This window comes from Carettochelys insculpta, chromosome 5 (assembly GCF_033958435.1).
Source record: "Carettochelys insculpta isolate YL-2023 chromosome 5, ASM3395843v1, whole genome shotgun sequence".
Classification (NCBI taxonomy): Eukaryota; Metazoa; Chordata; order Testudines; family Carettochelyidae; genus Carettochelys; species Carettochelys insculpta.
This window is the reverse complement of record NC_134141.1, coordinates 79688719-79713782: the sequence shown is the minus strand read 5'-3', so window position 1 is coordinate 79713782 and position 25064 is coordinate 79688719. Positions and strand designations below refer to the sequence as shown.

Sequence of the window (25064 nt, the reverse complement as noted above, 5' to 3'; positions counted from 1 at the left end):
TCTTCCTTGCCCCACAAGTCCAACTTGGCCTGGACCTTGGCCCTGTTCCAGGAGGAAGCCTAATGCTTTGTGCCCTGGGGTAGCTGCTAAGACCCCACTAGCTGGTTCCCCAAGGGCCCAGGGGGTCTTATGGCACCTGTGCCTCTGTCACGTTGCTAGCTGGGGTGGCTGTGAGCACAATGAAGGGAGCCACGTGGCACGCTGCTCTTCCAGTGCTCAGCTTCCTGCCACAGGTTGTCCCATGCTCCCTCATCTTGGTCAGGAATAAGGTGCTGTTGAAAAGTGGGGTTTTGGGTAACTGTTTTGTTGACAAGACCCTCTAATGTAGGCACAGCCTGTCAGTGAGCCCCAGGACACTCTGAATCACTAGGCCCTGGGGGCCATCGGTTGCACTCTTTGCTCCCTCGAGTGGTGGGCCTGAGATTATGCAACACCTTGCAGGATTAAGCCCCATCTGGTTGGCAAGCAGAGATAGAGACCCTATTCAGTTTAAGTCCCATGCACCCATACCTCCGAAAGAGCTCACCAAGGGAACCAAGGTAGGTCTTGGAAGTGAGGTAGTACAGACCACCCCATGCATGGACAACTGGAGGCAGAGAAGTAGAGTAGTTCCACTACATCTCCATTAACTTTTCGGGAGAACTCACTGAATTCATGGAGGGTGTTTTTTTTTTTTTGTTTGTTTGTTTATTTAAAAAGTTGATGGTATGCTATAATCCCACTTTGATTATGGTAAAATAAAAGTAACCCAGTTCCTGACTCTCCTCCATCCGGACCTGTCTGAGGGGTTTTACAACTCTGGAAATGGTATAATTAACTCTCCTTCTGCAGGAGTTTAGGGGAATAGGGGATACTTTCAGGTTCGCTTGAGGGGATAGGTGGAAGGCTTGCTTGCATAAGCTGCACACATTCCATGTGCTCCTTGTATTACAGTGACAAAGGCCCTTCTGCCACTCACACCACTGGGCTCTCTATCTAGTTTACTTGGTCTGCTGAGGTTCAGCCCAAGGTCTGGCGTGGGTCCAGAATCAGGTTACATTCATTTGGGCAGCGTCCCATTGATTGTGGTACATCATGTAGTAGTTTATTGACTACACTACAGTCAGCTAAAACACACAAATGAGTTCAGAGGTCAACATTTGAATGCAGTTTTTCAGTGATAGAATAAACCAGGCTTCTAATTCATCTGAAGCTAAAAACAAAACCCAGCGTTAATCTACCTGAAGAAGGTGGTCTTGGACACAACTATCCCACCCTAGCATGAACTGGGGCAGCCAAGTCAAGCTCTGCACTTTTGGGGGCCCTGCAGTGGCCACCCCAACCCTCCTATGGCTGGGAAAGACAGGGGGTTATTTGGGGCCAAGGGCCAGACATGGCCGAGGCAGAAGTGGTCGATTCTCCACCATACATTCAAATGGTGGGTGGGAGCAGCAGCCTGCTTCACCCTGCTGCACCGTGCCATGACACCCTCCTGGCCTGCTGTGCCTCACTTCTACACAGTAGCAGGAAGCAGAGAGCCCCTCTAGTTCCCATCACCCGCGCAGAAGCGAGGCACAGGGGGCCAGGAGGGTGGCATAGTGTGGTGCAACAGGGCAGAGTGGGCCGCCACTTCCCCCACCTGCATAGTGATTGGTGGGAGAGGGTAGAGGAGGCAATGCGACTGCTGCCGCTTCTGCTGCCCAACTTGCAGTCTGGGGGAGGGGATAAAGGGATAGGGCTGAGGGGAGCAGGAATGGGGCAGGGCTTGTTGTGCTTGGGGAGCAGGGTTTCCTGAGCCACGGTGGGAGGGTTGCACCAGACAACTCTCACCTCCCCTGGGGACGACCCTGATTTTGGAAACCTAGCTGATGACAAGATAAGAATGCATTAGGAAAGTTCATACAATTTTGTGCATGTCCATTTTTAACCAGGTATCCTCTTACATCAACTTGGAGTATATATCTTTGAGCATGTCATATGAAATGTAATTCCTAGGACCTGATTTACAGCAAACATCAATGCAACTTACTTACGAAAAAAAAGACACGAACATGCAGGGTGGCATAAATAAATACAAGGTTCATTGCTCAAGCAAGGAAACTCTCCGAGGTGTGCTGATATTGCTAAATAGCTTCATACGTCAAATGTTTCAAATTGCACAGGCGCAATAAAATTTCACAGTCTCAACATATTCCAGGGTTTCTTGGTGTTATTAGAAACTTGCTTGTTGCATTGAATACCTATCAAAATAACTCCTCTTTCTTTTCTCAGGATTGTAAATTGTGATGTGGTAATATCATCACCTTGGACTGTAATTTTCAGTAACTAATGAGGTATATACACATTATAAAGTGCATTTTATAATTAGATACTGGAAGTGTGAAACAATTATGTCGACAGCTTTGACTAATTATTATTAATGTAACAACCATAAAACCGCAAGCCTCTTTGCACAAGTTGAGCAAGGTGTTAGTCCTTGATCCATTACTAGCTGTATGCCACACTGAGAAGAGCAGAGAGAGGAAGGGAAGACCCAAACAATGCTGTATTGTGTTAGCAGCAGGTTTGCCATAAAACTTATGTTTTCAATGATTAGATCATCATAACAATGCCAACATCAGAATTTCAGCTAGTTTACATCATCGCTCCAGTGATGCCTAGTTACCCCAATGAGAGTCTGAAGCTTGGCATCTAATCAAGGGGAAAAGAGCCTAGACCAAAACACCAGCAGCAGGCAGAAGAAGAGGAAGACAAAAACATCAGCCAGCCTACAGCTAAAGACTTAAGTGTTTTTTCCACCTCTTCTGTGTGCGCTTTCTGATTCTTAGACATCGCCCCTCCAAACAGATAAAATGTTGCAGTTCTTTGGTAGGCTAGTCATTTCATTCAATCCTATGTGAAATCTCTTCCAGATGACTCTGCTTTGTATGATTTTTATTGCTGAAGATGTTAATGTTTAATTAATGTTAATGCCCTTAATGCTGTTAGTCTGTTACTTAAGAACCTTCTGGATCAGTTATGCCAAGGGTTAACATGCACACTGGCCGATATCGAATGGATGCCAGTAACAAAGGACCAACTTAGGCACTGACCCCATGCAGTTGTGTAGTGGTGGGTCAAGAGGTTTATGAAACCTCTGAGGCTTGACAGACAAGGAGGAGTGGAGACATTAACTCTGCATCACATGAATGATCATAAACTGAATCAAACAAGTAAGGAAGGAAACCTAGGTCCATGGGAGTTTCTGGAGAGTATTGTAGAATGCCTTAGAGATGATGCACTTCTGTTTCTTCTAACAATGTAGTTTGATCCAGGACCCATTAAAGTGAATGGAAAGATTCCCATTGTCTTTAATGAGATCACTAGTTAGAAAGATCTCTGCTATACAAAGTAGTACTAATGGGTCTTGAAAATGATCTGTCTTCAAAGTATTCTTACTTAACACATGGTTCATCTTACAAAGTCTTTGCACAATGCTGGACAGTTCAATACTGTTTCAATTGATTTTCTTCCAGAAAATGATGAAGAAAACAGGGTTTGAGGGGTTGCTGCTGCTGTTAGTTTGTTTTTTGGTTAATGGCAATGTACATTAACACAATTATTTAATCTCTCTCAATATCATTTGCCTTTAATTATAAAGTACCAAAAGGTAAAAGTTGCTTACTTAAGAGAAATCATTTAGCAGTTGAACAACAACTTCAAGAAGCAAACAGAGGGATATATGTTCCATTACATACTCAACTCCAACCTCCATTTATGGCCATCAAGTATATCTGATTGTAGGGCTCTCTCACTTAACTCTTCAGCATATATGAACATTATTTTAAGATAACTGACTATATATGTTTGATTGAAAATCATTGTCAAAAGTTTGGATTTATTCCCTTAATACACTCACCATTCAGTCACAAAACATCACAAGAAGTGGCCTCTGGAGAAAAATACGACTCCTTTTTCCCATTGATCTCACATGATTCTGTGAAATAGACAGCTTTCCAAGGTGCAAATGGGAGCTAAGTCCCCAAAACCAGCGTGGTTGTGAAAGTCTTCCCAGAAAACTTGGTATTGGCACTTTATTTACTGTGAAAATTAGTAAAATACATTTTAAATTCTCCTCCATCTCATCATTTTGGGAGCTCTTTTTGCCCACATTTGTGAATTTTTGACTTCTTCAAAGTTGCACATGTGCTGCTTCTTTCCATGTTAAATGAACATTTTTGCCAAGTATAACAACAAAATGCCTCAGAGTTTTATTTATGTATATGTTTTTAAAGAGGAAAGTTTTCTTTATAGGGAGCTGTGCTATCCACTTGGCCTGTGTCAGCTGCCTGCTGTATGGGAGTTTCAGGATCTCCTGCCCCATCACATCTTGCCTTAGAGGTCCTCTTTTTAAAGTGAAGTACATCTTACAAGTAATATTGTTGACTGAGAAGTTAGAGTTCCTCAACCCCACCCAGAATATCTGGTACTCTGCATGCCCTTTCAATACATATTAAGGTCATCTGAAAACATCCAGAAATATCACCTTATGTAGACAATTTTATTGCCTTCAGGAGACAGTTCCTCTAAAAAGTCAGTTCAATTAGGCCATTCACTGCTCTGCTTGCTGAAGGACAAGGATACTGGTGTGATCTGCATACAGTGATTTTCTGGTTATTCTGTATCATTTATTTTGTCTCAGGGGGACTGACTTAGAATCTAGGTGATTTAAATGATTCAACTCTTAGTTTTTTGGTAACTTAATTAAATCAATATTTTTGGTGATTTAAATTGTGACTGTGATTTAAATCAAGTTACGAAAAAAGCTAAAAGAATGACTGTGCTTAGAGTGGACTTAATTTTGGAGTAAGGGCCATTGATCTCACTGGCACTTCTGTTCTTTTTGAAGAAAAAACATAGAATGAAGTTCCCATGGAAAGACTGGAGTTTTGCTGAAATAAAATAGGGAATTGCCATTATGGTCTTATGGCATCACCATTATGATCTGTGGCCATGATGTTCAAAAATAAAGAGAATGTATTATGTAATATAAAATACTGCAATGACTCTCAGTGGCAACGGGCAACCCTAGATTTCTCTTACTGAAGGTTTTCTGTATTGTATACTTGTGTAGCAAATTCTAATCCGAGTAAGATAATTAAATAAATAGTCAGAATTAGCTAAGATGTTTTTTTCAAGCACCATCCAACACAGGAAACAGACTGGGACCTGCCAGACCATGAACTTTGCTAGATGAGAGATTTTCAACCTGTCGTTAGGATGGACAGACTAGAGCCATTAATTCATTTTTATGCGACTTTAAGTGTATCTGTACAATGTTTTTCATGAGAGTTAATTAGCTTATTTTTAAATAAGAAATATATTTTATTGACAGCTTAAAAATAAAACAAAATCTGACTTAAAATTTGATTTAAAAAATCTGATGTATCCACCCGGTTTTATTTCCGTTGATCAGAATTCAAAAATTCTTTTTCCTTCTGTCCAGTTTCTTTTGATTAGTTTCTACTCTGATCACCTACGGTTTTCTGCCTCCATCCCTTAATTTAAGAAAAAGGCACAAACTCAAGTCTATACCTAATGCCTGAATTTAATGAAAATTTGCATTCAACCCTCTTATTGCCAATCATACGCTTACTTCCTTGGTTCTAACTCAAGCTACAAAGTCAGACCAGGCCTATTACCAGAATCTATTTGGGACATAGCTCAAAATGATGGAAGTCTGATGAGAAATCTGGCACAACTGAACCTAAATCTGAATCTTAGCACTGTTTTATCCCTAAATCTAGACTCTACAACCTTGCCTTAGAAAAAAAAGGAGGACAGATCCACAGCTGTCCAGTTGCTTCTGTAAGTGCTGGATGGCAAGGTATCTTCTCTGTTCCCTAAATACACTCCAGAAAAACTTTGAAATGCACCTATGAGATGAGGTTTCCTTTCCCTTGCTTTTCTTCTCTTCATTAGTTTTTTTTTTTTTAGTACCCACAATCCTTCACATACATTCAGATCAGACTGTTAATAGGCAGCCCTTTATACAGAGAAATTGATTTACATGTGAAGATAAATAAAAATACTCTTGAATATTATTCACCTTTGCTGGTGACCAGTACTGTCAGACTTTAAGGACATATTTTAGAAGATACATACACGTAATTCCTTAAATAATATTTTCGCATATTTCAGAGTGACATGAATAACTGGTGTAACTGTGGTTTTCATTTAAGACCTCACATGACATTCAGTGGTGAACCAGAACATGCATTCTAGAATCAGGATATTTCTGTAACTCCCTTGCCAGCTGGCGTTATGAGATGCTTTGATCATATGAATCAAGAAATCTTTTCTGATCTGTAAGAAACAGATCTCAATCCAGCTTCGACAAAATTTTCAGCACTGATCATTTATTAAGTCTCTCTCCAAAGAAGGAACGAAAAGTGTCTCTCACTAAAGGTCAGTAAAAGGAGCATTAACTAAAGAAGGTTTAAAAACAATTTAATGACGGTTTCTTAAGAAAGCTTAACCTACATTGTCTGCTATTTACCAGAATATTTTTGGCAAGAAGGAGTGAAGTGAGCACTCTGTTGGGTTTGCTGAAGGACACACAGAGACCCTCATTCCAGTACTGCTGACTTGTCCCCTAAACATCAACAGTTTGATTGCAGGAGCTTTACAGTCCCCTTCAATCAAGGCATTAGCCTTTATTTCATTACCAACTGTACTCCACTGCCTGGACATTCTCTTTTTTTATTTGTGCTGTATCGTAGGTGTAAAAACCCAACACTGGAAGAGGTTAAGAAGCTACTCTGGGGCCTAACTAATAAGATGAGTATTTATACGGGTCAGAACAGAAGACAGGCTATATTACCCCATAAATACTATTCACCAATTCTTTCGAGGGACTTGTTATCTGACCTTCTGTAAGATGCGGATCGTTTGATGCCTCAGTTTCCTTTCCTGCAAAATAGCAGAATACTATTTACTTATCTCAAATTTTATGAGGCTTCATATTTGCAAAGCAATTTCACTCAGGATCAAAGCTGCTAAAGGACAAGTTAGTTTTAACAATTAAATTGTCCAAATGAAAATTAGCAGCTCCAAAAAAGACAAAACTTCACTACTGATGTGAAATGTAACACATATGAATGCCAATATTCATCTGCTTTGTCAGACATGGGATGCACGCCGCATGCAATATTCCAATGATTTCCATTTCAGAATCAGTAGAGCACCAGCAGCACAGAAACTGCTTCATAGGAACACTTATGAAGAAGTTAAAAAAAGTGACAACTGAAAGTTTATCGTTAATTGCAGGCTTTCACTCTGTGGTGAACTTATAGAACAGAGCATCTGTGCAACATTAGAGAATGCAATGATCTACACCCAAATATCAAGCATCATTTAAATTAAATCTCTTGATAGAGTTTTGCTGGGAGAGTCAGAAAATGTTGCTAGAAGTGCACAAGAATGTGCCTTTGATCTTGGAACTAACATGGTTAGGTCCAGTGATGGTATCCCCAGAATAAATAAGTGGGCAAAGTGGGCAGTGGGGTTTGTTGCAAGGAAAAGTCACAGGATTACTATTACTGTGGTGTAGCCTGTGATTGCTAGTGAGAATCTCTCTCAGGTTAGGAGGTTGCCTATATAAGAGGACAGGCCTGTAAACTAGAGCCTTCTGCAGTGTAGCATCCTGATCCAGCATAGGTTGTAGATTTTTAATGATGTGTTGCAGGGGTTTGAGTTGAGAGCTATAGGTGACGACACATGGTGTTCTGTTGTTGATCTTCTTGGGCCTATCGTGAAGTAGCTGGTTTCTGGGTATTCATCCGGCCCTGTCAATTCTTTTTCTTCTTCTCCCCCCAGTGGGTAATTCAGTTTTATAAATGCTTGACAAAGGTAATGTAGTTTTCAGTCTCTGCCAGTAGGAGCACAGCAGATGTGATCACAGCTAAGGGCTTGACTCTAAACAATGGATCGTGTAGTGTAAGCTAGAGGCATGTAGGTAAGTGTAGCAGTCAGTGGCTTTCTGGTAGAGGGCGGTGTCAGTATGGCCATCAGTGATTTGTACTGTGGTACCCAAGAAGTATATTTCTCATGTGGAATAGTCAAGGTTGAGATTGATGGTAGGACACAGGTTGTTAAAATCTCTGTGGACTTCTTCCAGAGTCCATTTAGTGTGGGTCCAAATGATAAAGATGTCATCGATGTCCAATGTTACCTCTCCTTTACTTATGCTACAAGAGCTAAGGAATCGTTGTTCTACGTCAGCCATAAAAATATGTTAACATGCTGTGGTGCCATGCGAGTGCCCATAGCAGTGCTGCTAATCTGGAGGTATAAGTAGTCCCCAAACTGGAAATAATTGTGGGTGAGAACAATGGTACATAGGTCAGCCACCAGATTTGCTGTGGTAACATCAGGGATGGTATTCCTGATAGCCTGTAGTCCAGCTTCATGTGGAATATTGGTGTAGAGAGCCTCTACATCCATGGTGGCAAGGATGGAATTATAAGGAAGGTTTCCAATGTTTTGTAATTTCCTCAGGAAGTCAGCAATATCTCAGAGATAGCTAAGAGTGATGGTGGCGGAGGGTTTGAGGAGAGAGTCTACATAGCTGGCCAGTCCGGTAGGAAGGGTGCCAATACCGGAAACAGGATATCCTGGGTTTCCAGGTTTGTGGATTTTAGGCACTAAATAGAATAATCCAGGTTGGGGCTCAGATGGTATGTCTGAGTGAATTTGGTCTTGAGTAGAGGCAGGGAGTTCTTTAAGTAGATGGTGTAGTTTCTCTTGGAATTCTAAAGTGGAATCTGAGGAAAGAGGTCTGTAAAATGTGGTGATGGAGAGTTGTCTAGCTGCCTCCTGTTTATAGTCTGACTTATTCATGATGACTATAGCACCCCCTTTGTCAGCTGGCTTGATTATAACGTCAGAGTTATTTTTCAGACTCTGGACAGCATAGCTTTCAGCACAGTTGAGATTTTATTTCATTTGGTGTTGTTTGCATATAATTTCAGTCTGTGCATGGTTGCGGAAGCATTGTATATAGAAATCTAGATTGTTACTGTGCCCATCAGGGCAGTCCTCATAGAATTCTTCTTTTTTGGGGTTGGTAGGGGGGAATCTAGCAAGTCATACTGATGCTCATTGGTGTGTTCGAAGTATTCTCTTGAACGAAGATGACAAAAGAAGGCCTCGAGATCACCACAAAATTGTATTAGGTTCGTGGAAGCAGTGGAGCAAAAAGAGAGACCCTGGGATAAAAGAGACTCTTCAGCTGGGTTAAGTTTCTCACTTGAAGGTTAAACAATGTTATCCCATGTGTTGTAGTTGTTGTAAGGGTAGTATCCTGTGGTATGAATTAATTTTGATGGCTTATTGTCCTTTCTTTTTTGGAGGGAGTGGACGTATGTATTATAGATTTCTTGTCTCGAGTAGGAAAAGTCCCACTCGGGGGGGCGGGTCTTGTGTGGAAGCTTGATTATTGATGACAGTTTCAAGTTCAGAGAGGTCATTCTTGATCCTTTCCTTCTTACTGTATAGGATACCGATCAAGTGGTTCCTCAGTTTCTTAGAGAGTGTGTGGCATAGCTTTTCACTGTAACCAGTGTAGTATGTTGATTGTAATGGGTTTTTTCACTGTCAATCTCTTAGGTATGATGTCCATATTTTTGCATTTGGAGAGAAAGACGATGTTTGGCTGGAACTGAGCGAGTTTGTTCATATAGTTCATGGATCTCCATTCCAAACAGCTAAATGTAGTGCCTTGGATGTTGAATAGTAACAGAGAGATAGCAGTGTTAGTCTGTACTCCAACAAAACAAAGCAGCAGAAATGTAGCACTTTAAATACTAACAAAATGATTTGTTGATTAGCATTCGTGGAACAGACCCACTTCCTCAGATCAATTTCATTTCTAATACAGACTGACATTTATAAGTACACAGGACAAAAAAAAATTACAATAAAACCTGACAATCAAATAGGATTGAAGAAAAGGGGTGAGAAGTGAGGGGATTTTTTATGTGCATTGATAATTCTGAAAAAGTCAAACTACTTTGTGTCAAACAAATTATTTTCTGCTATCCAAAATGAAAGACTGTTTCAATTTGCAGTATTTAATGTGTTAAATAAAATTGTTTGAAACAAAATAAAGGACATTTAAAAAAACAGAATAGTTTATTTCAAAACTATCAGTAACAAAACTGTGGCCTTGTTTTCCCCTAACTAAAACAATCTGTCCAAAAAAATTCAGCAAATTCATGAAGTTCTTCCATGTCACTGAAACCCCATTTTTCCACTAAAAAAAAAAGTTTCATTTGAAAAATACCACTCAGCTGTGCTCATCACCTTGCAGGAGCAATCCTTGAGAGGGCAAGGTTGGTGCACGCAGTCATGAATTTATTCATTTTAAAGATAAAAATACTGCATCTGAATAAAATGGATATGCAGTTCATGATTAGTTGGCAGTTTCCAAGCACCTTTATTTTAAATAATGGATGCATGTATTTAATCACTATTGCTTTTATTCTGATGTTTTATATTCTTTATCAGTTCTATTTACACACTGGTTAATACGCAATGCAATCCCCATTGATTTTTATGTGCTCATTTGTTTGCTGCTAATATGTTAGGTGGCATCTATCATATTACAGCGGCCATACTTTTACTGTAAATTATAACAGCATTTCACATTAGCAAAGATCTGTTATTTTATTGTAGAAGTATCCAAGTTATTACTTTAGCAAAAAAGGGTAGGTTTTAAATTAGGTAATTAATTATTGGAAAATGCCTGGCCTTTCCTCAGAGTGCGACCAAATGATTCATCAATTCATTTTACTTTAATTTCCTCCCCTAACACTCCTATCAGGAGAGCTATTAAACTCTTTGTTTGATCACTGAATCAGATCTAGGGCTTCCCTGCAAGAGACCTGAATCTGAGACCTCTTTTGTCAAGCCAGCTAGTTTGTAACCCCTAAATTGAGTATTTAGAGCTGCAGACCCATATAATTAAGTACTGTGGATTTCTACCGCAGTCTTGGACTTTAAAAACCAAACATTTTTCTACGATTAAAATTGTGAAGAAAAATATATACTGTAAACTCTTTCATATCCAGCAGCCATGGGACTGGGAGGTTTTCAGATATTCAAATACTCTGGATAATGGAGAGGTATACCTACCAATGCATAACACTAAAGAAAAACAGGATTAGATATGAAGGAAAAAAAAAGGTACAGAGGTCCTCATTATAAGTCCAGGTTACATTCCTAAATAACGCAACTTATAGTGAAATTACTTATAAAGGGGAAAAAATATTCATAAGGAATAACGTAATTAGCTTGAGATGCGTTCCCAACACAAACAATTCACACGTGATACAAATAATGTACCTATAATCCGCAAAAGCACAATAGAAATAGAATTTAAATAAATAGCTACATAGTAAGATAAGCAAATAAATACAAAACGATAAGCCAGCTACCCACCAGTCCCCGAAAGCTCCCCACCGGCCCCTGCCTGTCCCCAGAGCTCCTGCCGGCTCACCAATGGCTCAATGCAGCTTTCCACTGACTCCCCCATGAGTTCAGTGCTCACTTCCAAGGCCCCTGCACTACAGCACGTGCTGACCAGCCACCACAAAACTCCCTATGTTCCTGGATTTTGATCCCTTCACCCCTAAACGATGTAAGTGCAGATCAGTGCAACTTATAACGAATCTGCTTTCCTGAATTACTTCATGACATAAGCAAAACGAGTTCTAGAGAATCAACTTATAACAAGTATGCAGAATATTTAGTTTACCAACAATAGTAGTATACTGCACTGTAAACATATACCAGATTTGCATTTATTTTCACTATACTGTACTTATGGAAGACATAACTAAAATTTACTTGCCTTTTTTTGGGAATTCTGGATATAAAATGCTGGATATGAAAGAGTTTACTGCAGAAGAATGAAAAAATGTAAAATTATCAAATAGCTCTTTCTTGATTTAATATAAAAACAGGGAATGTAAGTAGACTTCGTAATTAATCTTTTTTTTTGGGGAGGAGGGGTTGCCACTGTCATCTTATATGGCCAATAAACACTGCCCAAACACATGACAATTAATTCCTGGAAATTTCAGCATATTTATTTTACCCTGCTTAATCCATTCAGCTCATAATAAGCACTAATTAAAGGTAAATCAGCAAACATGGAAACTAAGAAAAACAGCAGGTTTACACTGTGGCTGATCTTAAACACTTAGCTGTTTGATATATGGCTGCAGCTTTAGATTTTCATTCCGCTAGAATTGGTGCAAGTGAAACTCCATGACTAACATTCAGAAAGAGTGGAATTCAGCCTTATGCAGAGATGGCTAAGGCTATGTCTACATTGCATGATAAATTCAAATTTAAGGCAGTTAGCTCAGTTTTATGTCACTGTCTTCACTGTAAATACCATTAGCTTGATTTTAGAGAGTGCTATGATCGATATCACAACATTTATGAAAGCGGCTGGGTATAGCGTCAAATTCAAATTAAGGCTAGCGTTGAAATGCCATGTCTATTAATGGACTTTATTAGCCTCCAGAGGTGTCCCTACACCCTACACATCCCACAATGCCTCAAAGTTCTTCGCTCTGGCCGCTTCCATCTCTGATGGTCTCCAGCTGTGCAGGAATTAGATAACAGGAAGCCTGCAAATTTGAATTCAGCACCAGGAAGCCCAAGCCCAAGGGGTCATGCTTGTATGTGAGACTGAGAAGTGTTTTTCTTTTTCTCTCAGTCCTGTGAGCACATCTACCCATTAAAAATAGCCCTAACATAGAGTTCATGGTTCTGTTTCTACCTCTGCAAACTGAGCACTTGGATTTTTTTTTTCCAGCACCAGTGCCACCCCTGCCCCACGTGGCAGCTAGACTGTTGGCCGGGGGTCACGCTTGTATGAGAGGCCAAGAAACTTCTTTTCTATGGTTTACATTTGTACGGTGGCCCCCCACCCCACAGGCGCCATGCAGTTGGGGCCTTTCCCACACCCAGACACATTACATGGCTAGCCCCCCAACCCAATAAATGGACATGCCTGATGTTCAGTGAAGCCCATGCTGCCAGGCAGCACCATGTCCTGGCTTGCACACAGTGAGGATCCCAAAGGCAGGAAAGATTTTTTTTGTGGGGGAGGGAGCTTGCTGTCGCTGTGGGGACCATGTCAACTGCTTCTGCAGCTACAGACCCCACCCCTCCCACAGCAATGGGGGGTCGGCCCCCACACAGTCAATCAGGGCTTGCCCCCACGACCCAAGCACCAATTCTTGTTGAGATTTGGTGAGCCCCATCCCCCGTGCTGGACCACTCTCTGTGGTGAAGTGGGAAGTCAAAAGTCTTTCTTAACCTTTTCTGTCCTCCTCTTTCTTCAATCTTTTCCCTGTGTTAAAGGGGCCAAAGTGGCTAGAGGGCCAATTGAGAAGACACAACTACCTTGCTGCAGTTTAAGCCCATTGCAGACACCCGCTGCTTTTTGTAAAATCTTTGATATTTCAGTTATTTCTTATCTTATCCTTCTCTTTCCTCAAACTTTGGCCCCCTTACACAGGAAAAGGGGCTGGAGGGCTAGCTGAGAAGACAGACACCTGCTGCTGTTTGTAAAATCTTTCATGTGTCAGTTGTAAAAGCTAGAGATTTCAGTTAATTTGGCAGTCTTTGTTGATGCCCTACTTTTCCTTCTGGAAAAATGGCCATTTGTTTTCCACAGGAGGACAATGCAATGTAGGAAGTTGATATTACATACTCACAACCACTTGCAGGTCATTTTTTTCCCCATGCTGCACCAGCAAAACTACCCAAACTGTGGGATAGGTTCCCACAATGCACCGCTGCAACAGACGATGTTTGGCGATTGAAAGTGGCAGCAATACATCTGCTTTGTGAAGAATTTGTGGGGAGGTAAGAATACTCAAATTCAAACTTATAAAACCCAGCATTACAAAAATCAATTTTAATAAACTCAAATTTATCTCAGCGTAGATATAACCTTATAGTACAAAGCCACATAAATCCAATTTTAAGTAGGCGCAGCAGGTCTTGCATAGGACATGAAATTTTGCATTTTATTTCTATATGGGGTCAATTTCACCTGGAAATGGGGGAAGGTGGGTGCATAAACGCTACCAGAGGAAGCCAGTGTTCTTCTGGCTCTAATTAAGATCCAAAGGGAAACTTGGACACAGGAATCCACAGAATAGAAGAATAAAAACAGAACAAAGTGGTCATTCTGAACAGATAACATTTAATCAAAAAAACCCCACTTCCATTAGGGTAGGTCTACAAAGAACAATTATTTCAAAATAACTAATCTAGTGCTACAGAATGCAACAGCTATTTCAAAATAAATTTGAAATAGCAGGCATCCTATTTTGAAATTGGTAAACCTCATTCCATGAGGAATAGCACCTATTTCAAGACAGCTAGTTCGATATATTTACTGTGAATGCAGGGAATAGCATCTATGTTGAAATAAGCCATAGTGTGTCCAATGGCTCTATTTCAAAATAGGTTCTATGGATATGTCTACCTTAGAGGGTTTTGTTGACAAAACTAGCATTATCAGCATATTTATTTTACCCTGCTTCATCCATTCAGCTTATAATAAGCATCAATTAAATGTATATCAGCACACATGAATAAAGAGCAACTGCACATTCCTGCAGTTACAATGGTCTGCCAGCATTTTGTTCATCAAATGATTGCTTTTGCAAAACTGTAGACAGAACTTTATTTCGATTTGATTTAGTAAATTTCAGCAGTGTTTGCAAAGCCTCTTCATTTACTAACACCAGGACAAAGCCAGTGCATTTAAAAGAGTTACTTTAAAAACAGCCTAAATTCAACTTCAAACCATGCTATTTGATTAAAATACATTAGGATTTTGTGTCTTTTATTCCATGAAGGAACACTTATAACCAATACATTATTTTGTATGATGACTTTTGGGACAGAACATTAGCTGTGAAAGAGACAGCCAAGGGAATAACTGCTAAAATGGTATCTCCTACAAAGAATTAGAGAAAACAAAGCTGGGAAAGAACAATTTGGTCTTCTTCCTTATTCACCTCCATCTCTTTTGAGATACTACTCCATAACTTTCCTTTTTAAAAAAATTGAAATTTCTTTCAGTTCTTTCTTTTGTTCTGTATCTTCTCACCACCCCAGGAAAATTCCAGTTTGAGTAATTCCTCAGATAAGAAATTCTATGAATTTTGTAAAGAATTAAATTTCAGCAATAACTGTTACAAAATGACAAATGCATAACGGCCTGCTGAGAAAGCTTGAAGTGAAAAACTAGCAAAATGTAAGGCAGAAGAACCTCTCAGAACATGGCAACATCTGGAAAGTGTAATATTTATAGAAAAAAAAAGTAAAGACATTAAATAGCACAATTTGTGGAACTACATGAGAATAACCAAAGCTTGGAATGAAGTGAGTGGAGGTGCATGATGAGATGCAAGTGACATGAAGTGACAGACTTCAACTATGATAGACAGGGAAACACAACTGTTTCAAGACACCTATTACTTTCAATTGTCACATGTAAAACTTGGTTTATAAAACTGAATTCCAAAGTCATTCTGATACATTGTCAGCAGTGACTGCAGCATGGAAGAAGGGAAAGAACAGGAAGTCACTGGGCATAAATCATTTATTTTCCCACTGCTACAGTGATTCTCCCTCATTATACAGAGCTGAAGTATCTTCCTGAAGATAACAGAAGAATTTTGCAGTGATTTTTGGCAGTCTCTTAGCACAAGAATATGGCCAGTATATTTACTGATGCTGGAAACTGGCAAAAAAAGCGATCACTAGCTGCAGAACATTTTGTTCTCTGTCAAAACAAGCAATAGTTTGGGGAAGACATCTTTAAACTTGGACATTAAAGGCTAGCTGTAGTCTGATAACCTAGCCTGACACCAAGAGGCAGTCTGGTGCCCACAGGGCAGGGCAGAAAACAAAGGAAGACTCGCAATCTGGTCCCCTCTTTGCCCTTTTTTTTCTTGGCTGGAAACATAAATCTGCATCAACCCTTTGGCTATAGCAAATCACTTCCCTCTTTGTGTTGGCTCTGACACCAACACTTGCAGAGATGGTGTGGATGGGTGGAATCAAAGTTCCATTTACTCCCAGCCCACCTTTCCAGGAAGATAAGTGGCAACCCAGTGAGGTAACTACTTCCTGTCCCTCCCCCTGCCATGGCCCATACAGACTCCAGCAAGGCAAGTACCAGTGGAAGGACCTAGTGGTGCAGGCTCCTCACCACACCCTTATGCTCTGGCATGACCATGCATCAGGCCTTTCAGCTAGGGTTGCCCAGAAAATGAGAATTCTGGTTAGTGAAAAATGTCAAAGTTTTGGAACTTGGTTGTGATCTGCACCAGTACAAATGCAGACCTACTAACATTTTTTACAAATATAGAAATACACCCACCAATCCAATTATTTTTTCCAGTGATATGTGGAACAAATGTTGTTATGTGCAGAGGCATGTGTGGATGTGCACTGCCAGTAAACACACATGCTGCTAGCTGTGGGCACTCTGCTGGCCAGCTTTTGAATCTCTTCTGAATAGCTGGCCAAGTACTCAGCTTACAGGGAACACTGACAACCACCCCAAGAGACCCAACAGCCCAGTGGTGTTTGCTGAAGACCCAGGGTCTGCCTGATTCATGGCAGGCACTTGAACCTGTCACACACAAAGCTTGGGTGAGTACCATGGGCACCAGGCTTTAGCAGCACTTGGTCCCAATTCTGACTGAATTATTTATACAAAGTGGAACAGGAGTGATTGCTATAGATACAGACTTCATAGGCTGGTGCTTAGATACAAGTTCAGAGCAGATTCCTTGCTCCAGCTCAGGTAGAGCAGCCACTTGACTCTAGGTCTCCAGCATGAGTGCCCTAACTCCTGGACTATGAGCTGCTCTGGGGTGGGTTTTCAGTAGTCTCCCCAACTCCCAGAAAGTTTAATTTTAAAAAAGCTTTCATTGAAAAATTCTGAACCAGCTCTACTTACAACTGAGCCGCACATAGAGAGGACTGGTTTTAGAATGCCTATTTCACCTTCCATCAGATGCCCTTCCTGACGTTGACCAAGCTCTACTTTCAAAGAAGGAAAAGAGTGTTGCCCAAGTTGCAAGAAAGCTTTAGAAGCTACTTTGTGACCTACTTTCTGCATTGCAGGAATACTATGGTTAAACTGTGCAGGGATCGCCAGCGTAACCATAAATTCTGAGACACTCTTTACTTATATGATGGGGGAAAAAAAACAATTCTAAATGCTTCTTAACATACAGGTGATAGTTTGGCAAAGACATTTTTAGTAAGTGTTTTTGGAGGAGGTTGTGGGGCAGGGGAGAGACAAGGTTCATTAGCTTCTGAAGTTTCAGCTAAGCAGCCTCAGTAGCTATTTTCAATGCAGTTTTTGACTCCTATAAACTGATTATATGTCAAAACAAAGTTTAACATCCAATGCTGTAACCCCATTTGCTATTACACCAACTGAGGCTCTGACCTACAAGCATTGTATGTGGAATATAGCTGCTTTAATACATTTTATCAGGAGTTTGTATGAAAATGTATTCCTCTCAGAACAGATACTATAATAATCAGCTTTGAGATAATTACACATTTTAATTATGCCTAATACTTTTCTTAGAAGTACCAAACGTTGGTCTGATTTTTCAGCTTTGTAAATGTGAAATGTCTTCTAGGCAAAGAATATATATAGCATCATGATTCTTAAATGTGTATACTACTGTAGCATTCAGAGGTCCCAACTGGACCTCTGAACAGACCACAGGTTACGTACAATGTAAAACGTACACAGCTATGACCCCTGCCTCCAAAAGGCAGGATTTCAAAATTTCCAGACCCTTCCAATTGCTAGTTCTATTTCTACCTTGCTAGCACCCGAGAACCAAGCTACCATCAGGGTATCACTGGGACTCTGTGCCTTCTTTCCTGTCCCCTTCCCTATGCTAGGGGCAGTATATAAACTGCTATGACAGGTATGTACCACCTGAAGATCCCCTTATGCAGGCTTCCCCACCCAGCTGCTAGCCAGACCAGCTTTAGGACTTCTGTATTCCACTAGAGTGGCATGAAGGAGCGCTCACACAGGGAAAGACCCTTGACCAACAAAATATCAGAGTATGATACAGGCTGATAAACCTAGCATCCTCCGGACTGGATCAGTGACAGATGAGATAGTTTGCCAGACCACGGGAGGTCAACATTGTCTAGCACGTTATCTGCACTTTCACTACTTACTGGGCTCTTAGAAGATATTTAGAGGTAAATTACATCTACATAACAGCACAGAACACCAAGAGCCAGCACTGATGGCTGTAAACAAACTTTATCAGACTATGAGAAACTCGGCCACACTCATGGTAAGTGGTTGTTTGGCTAACTAAAATCAGTCTGAATTACAAATTTTGCTGGATGAAAGTGTTTCAGCCTGTAATTATAAAAGGTTACAGGTCCCACCATTGTCTCAGGCTGAAATAAAAACAAACATTTAATTCATATTTCCTTTCTTCCACTTTGCTGGCAAATTTGAAGGGAAGAGAGAGCAAGAGAAAACTGCAGAATTGCAGTTTGGGAAAGACTTCTGTTGCTTTCAGTGTGGTCTTTGCCTTTTAATATCTGGTTTTGTTCAAGTCTTCTCCACTATCTCAAATGATTTTGATTCCTATTTCACAATCTCTTATTCCCAGTTGTTGGATAAAGTTTAAAAGCTGAAAGAAATTAGTATTGTTTGGATGCTCATCCCATGCTCTCGAACTTCCATGTGGAGTCTAACATTATGTCTAGCCAAACCTCAAGCTTGCCTCAAACATGCCAAAATTGACTCACAGTACAACTTCAAACCCTATCATCATCTAAGATTTCAGCACCATCTTGGCTCGTGAACTTTTTAAAAGTTTAACTGTGCTGTTCTCACAAAAACGTGAACAGTAAGTTTGTTAGAAGTGGTAAAGAAAAGCAACCCTACATGTGGGAAATGGATTTGTATGAGAGAGCGCATGCATCTTTACAAAGCAAATTATTCTGGACTGTTGTGATCATTTCACTACAAATTCTTCAAGACTAGATACTAATTCTACTGATTATTTTGAGTAGTACCTTGTTCTGTGAGTGCTCTCGTGAAGTCAGGAAGACCATTTGTGGAGTAAGCTGCTTATTCAGGGCAAGCAAGGGTATCAGAATCTGGACTCTAATGGCAAGAGATTTACTTTTGAAGGAACTTTCAAAGTACCATTAACTCTTTCATATCCAGCAGCTCCAAGACCAGGAAGTTACCAGATATTCAAATATTCTGGCTAATAAAGATGTATAGCTAGCAATGCATAACACTAGAGAAAAACAAGATTAGATATTAAGAAACAAACAAAAATGTATGCAGAGTACTTTGTTTACCAAAAACAGTAGTATTGTACACTGTAAACTTCTTCTGTATTTATCTGTATTTACATTCACTATGCAGTACTTATAGAAAAAACGTAACTAAAATTTACTTAGGGTTAAAATGCCAGTTATTTGAGAGTTCTGGATGATAGAATACTGGATATGGAAGAGTTTACTATAAACTGAACTCTCATGCATTTTAGCTGATATAAGAGTGGCACAAAGTCACATCAGTAATCATTTTTGCAAATGCTGTCTTACTTACACAGCCTCATATAAATTACCTACCCATTTTATTTAAAAAGACAAAAAAGGGCATTCCCAATGGAACAATGCATGGCTTCACATTCACTAATTCCAAATTCTGCCAAGTCTTACATTATTGTCCCCTGCTGCATCTGTTATATGCTAACTGCTACACCAGCAGGCACTGGAAACAAATTTGAATACAAAGGTAATCTGCTGAAGAACTGAGAGAGAGAAAAAACACTATGCCAGGTCATACTGGCAGCTGTTCGCAGATAAATGGATGCTGTCCATAGTTCAAAAAGGTTCACTGAGACATAAGACAGGAAAATCTTAAGAAGTCTCTGATGTTTTCAGTGTTTCAGTGTTATCAGATTTGAACAATCATGTTCTGCTATTATCTCTGATGATTCTCAGCATTGCTGCACCATGCTGATCATTCCAGCTGTAGCAGCAGGCTTTAGAGAAGCTTCCAAGCACTGGAATAAATCATATTTTTGCATTGTAATGGAGATAAAGCAACATCTTCTAAAAAAGTTTCTTGGAGGTTTAGAAATATCTTCTCAGGCACTGCCAATGCAGGCAAAGCTTGCAGACTTTTTTTGGCTACGCCAGTGTCATCTGTCAGCTAAACCTCAGAGTAAACACTTTCCATAATCTCTGGACTTAAACTGTTCCATGCAGTGGAACAGATCAGTTTCTATTACCCACAAAAGAGCTACCACATGCGTTGAATTTACTGAGCAAGTTGCTTTTGAAAGTGATTTAAAACACACACATAATTACAGTAATTGTTAATACTAGTGTAAGGTAAATGTATCTAATCTACCCCTTTCCAGGAGGTAGTCCTGATGGCTAATTACCCATGTGACCACATAACATATTTTTGGGGAGTAATTTTATTCCTTATGTCTGTCTGTCTACATAAACGCCACTTACATTTCTGACACCGACTAATGAGGGGGCATCTGATTTACAGTCCATTCTCAATACTGATCCATAAGTACCAAAGTCTTCTACATTGTTTTGTGCTGAAAATCATCAAACTGGGACTGATTCTGTTGAAATACATATTAAAATGTTTATCCAGCCTTTATTTACTCAGTATGAGACAACGAAATATTGAACATCCCACATACGAAATTTTTAAATAGAATGTCTCTTCAACAATTATTGCAATACACAAAAAGCCACAAAAATCACCACAAAAATCAGTATGACAAACCTTACAACCTGTTTCTAAAGTTACTTAAAAAGTAAGCTTAAACAGAGCATTTACATTCAATTGTGATGTGACATTCTAGACACTGAATTTTTAGTCACAATTTTAGCAAACAGTTTGCTTACAAGGTTCTGTAAGCCTACTCTTCATTCAGATACTAGAAAAGTGTTACAAACCAAACTGATGTCCTTGTGCTGCTAAAACAGCGAGTGACAATTGTTTTACTCCATTATAAATCAACCATTTCACTGTAGCTGCTGTCTGTTCAATAATGACAACAACCTCAGACTTCTTGTGTCCAGATTTCACCAAAGGAAAGCAACAACAAGAAAAGTAAACCCCTTATTGTGATTTTGAAACATATCAGAAGAGCCAGCAACTCCCTTTCAAACAATTCATCCACATCAGCTTGCAAGCACAAGAAGATATCCCACTCTTACAGTCTAGTCTCTGCATACATTGTTTTATATATATATGCTCATCTGAAGAGCAACATATATATGATATTGTGAAATTTGCCAGAGGGGTCAATATAAAATGGAAGAAAATTCAGGTTTTTCATTGTAATGACCAGGCTAGTCCATCATTTTATAAAACAAAAACAATGCTTTACTAAACAACTGTTCTAGTTAAGTATACACCTGCAACATATAAAGCTTACCATAAACACACATTTTAAAGCCAATATGAATTAATAGCAATAGGTATCACAATTTGGTATCTCTCTAGTTTTCAGCACTCATAAAATCTATAATGTGCTCTTTTACATACACTGTAAGAATAGAAGAATGTAAGGGCAGAGCAGCAACACAATGCATTAACTGACCGTATTAAACTTGATTTCTGTCTGTAGCTGGTATTGACACAAAGGCAAAAGAACACAAATGTGATCACTGCAATGATGGCATGACTGCATAGTTTTTAGTATGAAAGTTAATGTTTATTGAGAAAGGTGAAGTTTAACAAAGCACAGAGAAAGTTAGGAGGTGTTTGAAAACTTTCTTTTAAAGCATTGTATTTTTGAGACCAGCTTATTACAGTCTTACGCGAAAAAGCACAATTAACTTAGTGCAATAGATTCAAGAATGATTTAGTGTTATGAAAACTTGAAATACAATTTGCTGTTAATTATTGCATTTTAGAATAATAGGGAAGTGTTTTACTTTAACAATTACAATTTAACTATCTGTGTAAAAATGAGCAAATTGTCTCTACAAGGCATGTTACTGCGTAGGAAAACAATGATATTCATTTTGTCCTCCATTTACCTTACAAATATTCCCCTGCTGTAACCAGGAATAAAAAAAAAAGGCTTAAATGTTCAATCAGTCATGTACAACTCCAATGCAAGGTATTTAAGGCATGTCTAGACTTTGTCAGATATAATACCTTTGCTTAAAAGACTTCAGGCAGAAATTGCAGGTACAAGGACAGATTGCATAAGCTATCACGTGCTTGCTGCAACTGTACGAACGTTATTGGATTTTCAGAGCAACCCATAGCGATGCATAATTTAAGAGCTAATAAAATATTCAATTTGACTGATACATTGGCTTCATTTTTAAAATCAAAAAATGATTAATGAAAGGGGCCACGTCTAAATGGCAAAGAAATTAGCAAGATAGAGGCTCAGCTAGTACTGGAGTAGACTCCAGTCTGACAAAATCGCACTGCTTGTTTCAGGGCAGCTCAGTGCATTAACCCTCCTCGCGTCGCGTTTTATCCTAGCAAAGGGGTGGGAGAAAAACAGCGGATCCGACCCTGGCTGGAAGCTCCCGCCGCGTCTGTGGGCTGGGAACTACCCGAGGAGAACTCCTCGGCGCAGGGCGCACCGGCAGTGGTGACCCCGCAGAACGCCGCGAATTACAGCAAGAGACGCGGGGAGGCACCGGTTCCCTGCCGGGTTCCACCACTTCTCAGACAGACCCAGCTAGATACTGTGGCTCAAGCAGCTGGCAGGTTGGCCGAGGGGAGGGGAGGGACCTGATCGCCAGCTGGCCTCTGCCGGTTCCCGAGCAGGGGCGGAGTTGGGTGGGCCGAGGCAGTGGGTGGCCTCGCAGCGCGGAGCTCCCACCAGCGGGACTCGGCCGGGTGGCGCCTGCAGCTGCCGCGTCCATCGCTTCCCTGCGTGCACCCCAACGGGTGCACTGCCCGCTGCAGGAACAAGCCGCGCACGGAACGCCCCGGCGGGCGGGATCTCCGCTGGCTGCGCCCGGGGACCCCACCACGGAGCTGCGGGCTGATTCCCGACCCTCAGGGGCGGCTGCGCAGCACCCCAGGGATGGCCCCAGCACCCCTCAGTTGGGCGGGCTCCCCGCCCCCCACGGGCGAGCCAAGCCAGGGGGGCAGCCGGGACTCAGCTCTCCCCAGGAAGGGCGCTGGCCCCTTTGCTGCGCCGGGGGGCGCGGTGAGAGGGAGCGCCCCGCCTGGGAGTGGCGGCAGGTTTTCCTTCCCCTCCCCGGCCACGAGAGCGCACAGGGCGGGAGCCCCTGGCGGCCCGGCGCGAACTGCCCCTGCAGCCACAAACTTGACTCCAGCAGCCGCTTCCTACCACCCGCCGCCGGCCCGGAACAGCGCACGCCCCCTGGCAGGCGGGCGTCGCGTTACACCCCGGCTCCCTCGGCCGCCCGAGCTCCCCGCGCGCCCGGCAACTTTGCAAGGGAAGGGGCGAGGGAGCAATTCCCACCCCGCCGGCCGAAGGGTGTTCCCCCCCCCCGGCCGCCCACACACACCCATTTCGGATGGGGCACGTCCTAGCTAGCGCCAGCCCGAGCGGCCGGACCCGGGCGCTCTGCAGCCCCGCGCTAGGGCAGACCCCGGCGGGACTGCAACCGCCCGGGCAGCGTTTCGCTCGCGCTGCAGCCCCCGATGCCGGGCGGGGATGTGGCCAGTCGGGGGCGGCTGAGCGCGCCAGCCTCCGGCCCGGCAGCCCCCGGCGGGTCTCTCCCACTTCTGCAGCCCAGTTACTCAGCAGAGCCTGTGGGCGGAGGGCGCCTCATCTCCCCGCGCCCCACGCACCCGCCTCGGCGGCAGGATATGATTCACCACCCCCAAATTCTCACTTCGCGCCGGACTTCGGGGTCGCTCGGCTGCCCCCCCCCCCCCCCCCCCCGCCCCCTCACCTCTGGCGATGTGCGGCCCCCCGAGGCTCAGGCAGAGCAGCAGGCAGGCGAGCGGCGAGCGGCTCATCGCGAGCCTTTCCTCCCCCGGGGGCGAGGCGCCTGGCACGGCCGGGGTGGGGATCCGCGGCGAGATGTCCTCTGCCTGGGGCTGCCCGGCAATGCTCCCGGCGGAGCGCTGCCTCTTCCCCTCCGGCTCAGCACCCGGACTGAGGCAGGAGCGCTCGGGCGGAGCGCGGCAAGTCCAGCAGGGGCTGGTCCGGCGATGCGCTGGGGGCGTGCGGCGCTCCCGCTGGGCGGGGGGGGGAGGCCCAACCTCCTCCTCCGGCGCCCGCCGCTGCGGGGGCTCCTGCCGGGCACGGCACGCCGCAGGGAAGGCGGGCGGGCGGCGGAGCGCCCTGTATACAAACACAGGCGGCGTGTCTGGGAGCGGAGAGCCCCAGCAGCTCCCTACCCTCCCGCGGCCGTGCGCCGAGTGGCTCCTTCTGCTGGAAGACGGCGAGAAGGCGGCACACAAAGAGAGCGGATCGCGGCCACGCCCTGGCACCTGCTCCCCCGTCCTGCTCCCGGGGGCCGGAGGGCTCGTGGAAGGAGGACGGCGCTGCAGCCCAGGAGGGAAGGGCGGGGTTCTTGGAGCTCGCCGGGGGGGGGTTCCCCCCACCAGGTGCTGGGCGACATCTGTAATGAAAATCCTCCCCTCCGTGTAAAAGCTTGCCGAGGGCTCCGGGTGCTGGGAAACTGCTCCCTCTGACCCCTCCAGGGGTCACCCCACGTGCAAAAAGAAAGTCTCGCCTGCTCTGCCTGGGGAGGAGTTAAGGGCACACGGAAAGGCACTGGGGGCTGAAAGGCGCTACCCCTTTGGAAGCACAGACAATGACAATACTGGCCTGCCATGGTTCGGCAAAATCTCTGCGCCCGCATCGGTCAGGCTCCCAGAGTTCCGGACTAGAGAGGTTCAATCTGTGGGGCAGGTGCTCTAAGTCGATGGGAGATCTTTCCCATCAACTGAGTTTCGGCAGCCCTGAAGAACGATACTAGCATAGGGCTATCCACAT

At 42.7% G+C, this 25064-nt stretch overlaps 1 protein-coding gene across 1 annotated transcript in view; it reads right to left on the bottom strand.

Annotated features, from left to right (window-relative positions):
• EDIL3 (EGF like repeats and discoidin domains 3) overlaps positions 1-24192 on the bottom strand; it is a 404956-nt gene extending 380764 nt beyond the window's left edge. Inside the window, exon 1 of the mRNA XM_074995366.1 lies at positions 24013-24192. Within this exon, the coding sequence (XP_074851467.1) occupies positions 24013-24079 (67 nt within the window). The 5' untranslated portion in view covers positions 24080-24192. The remainder of the gene's footprint in view (positions 1-24012) is intronic.
• Between the last annotated feature and the right edge of the window lie 872 nt (positions 24193-25064).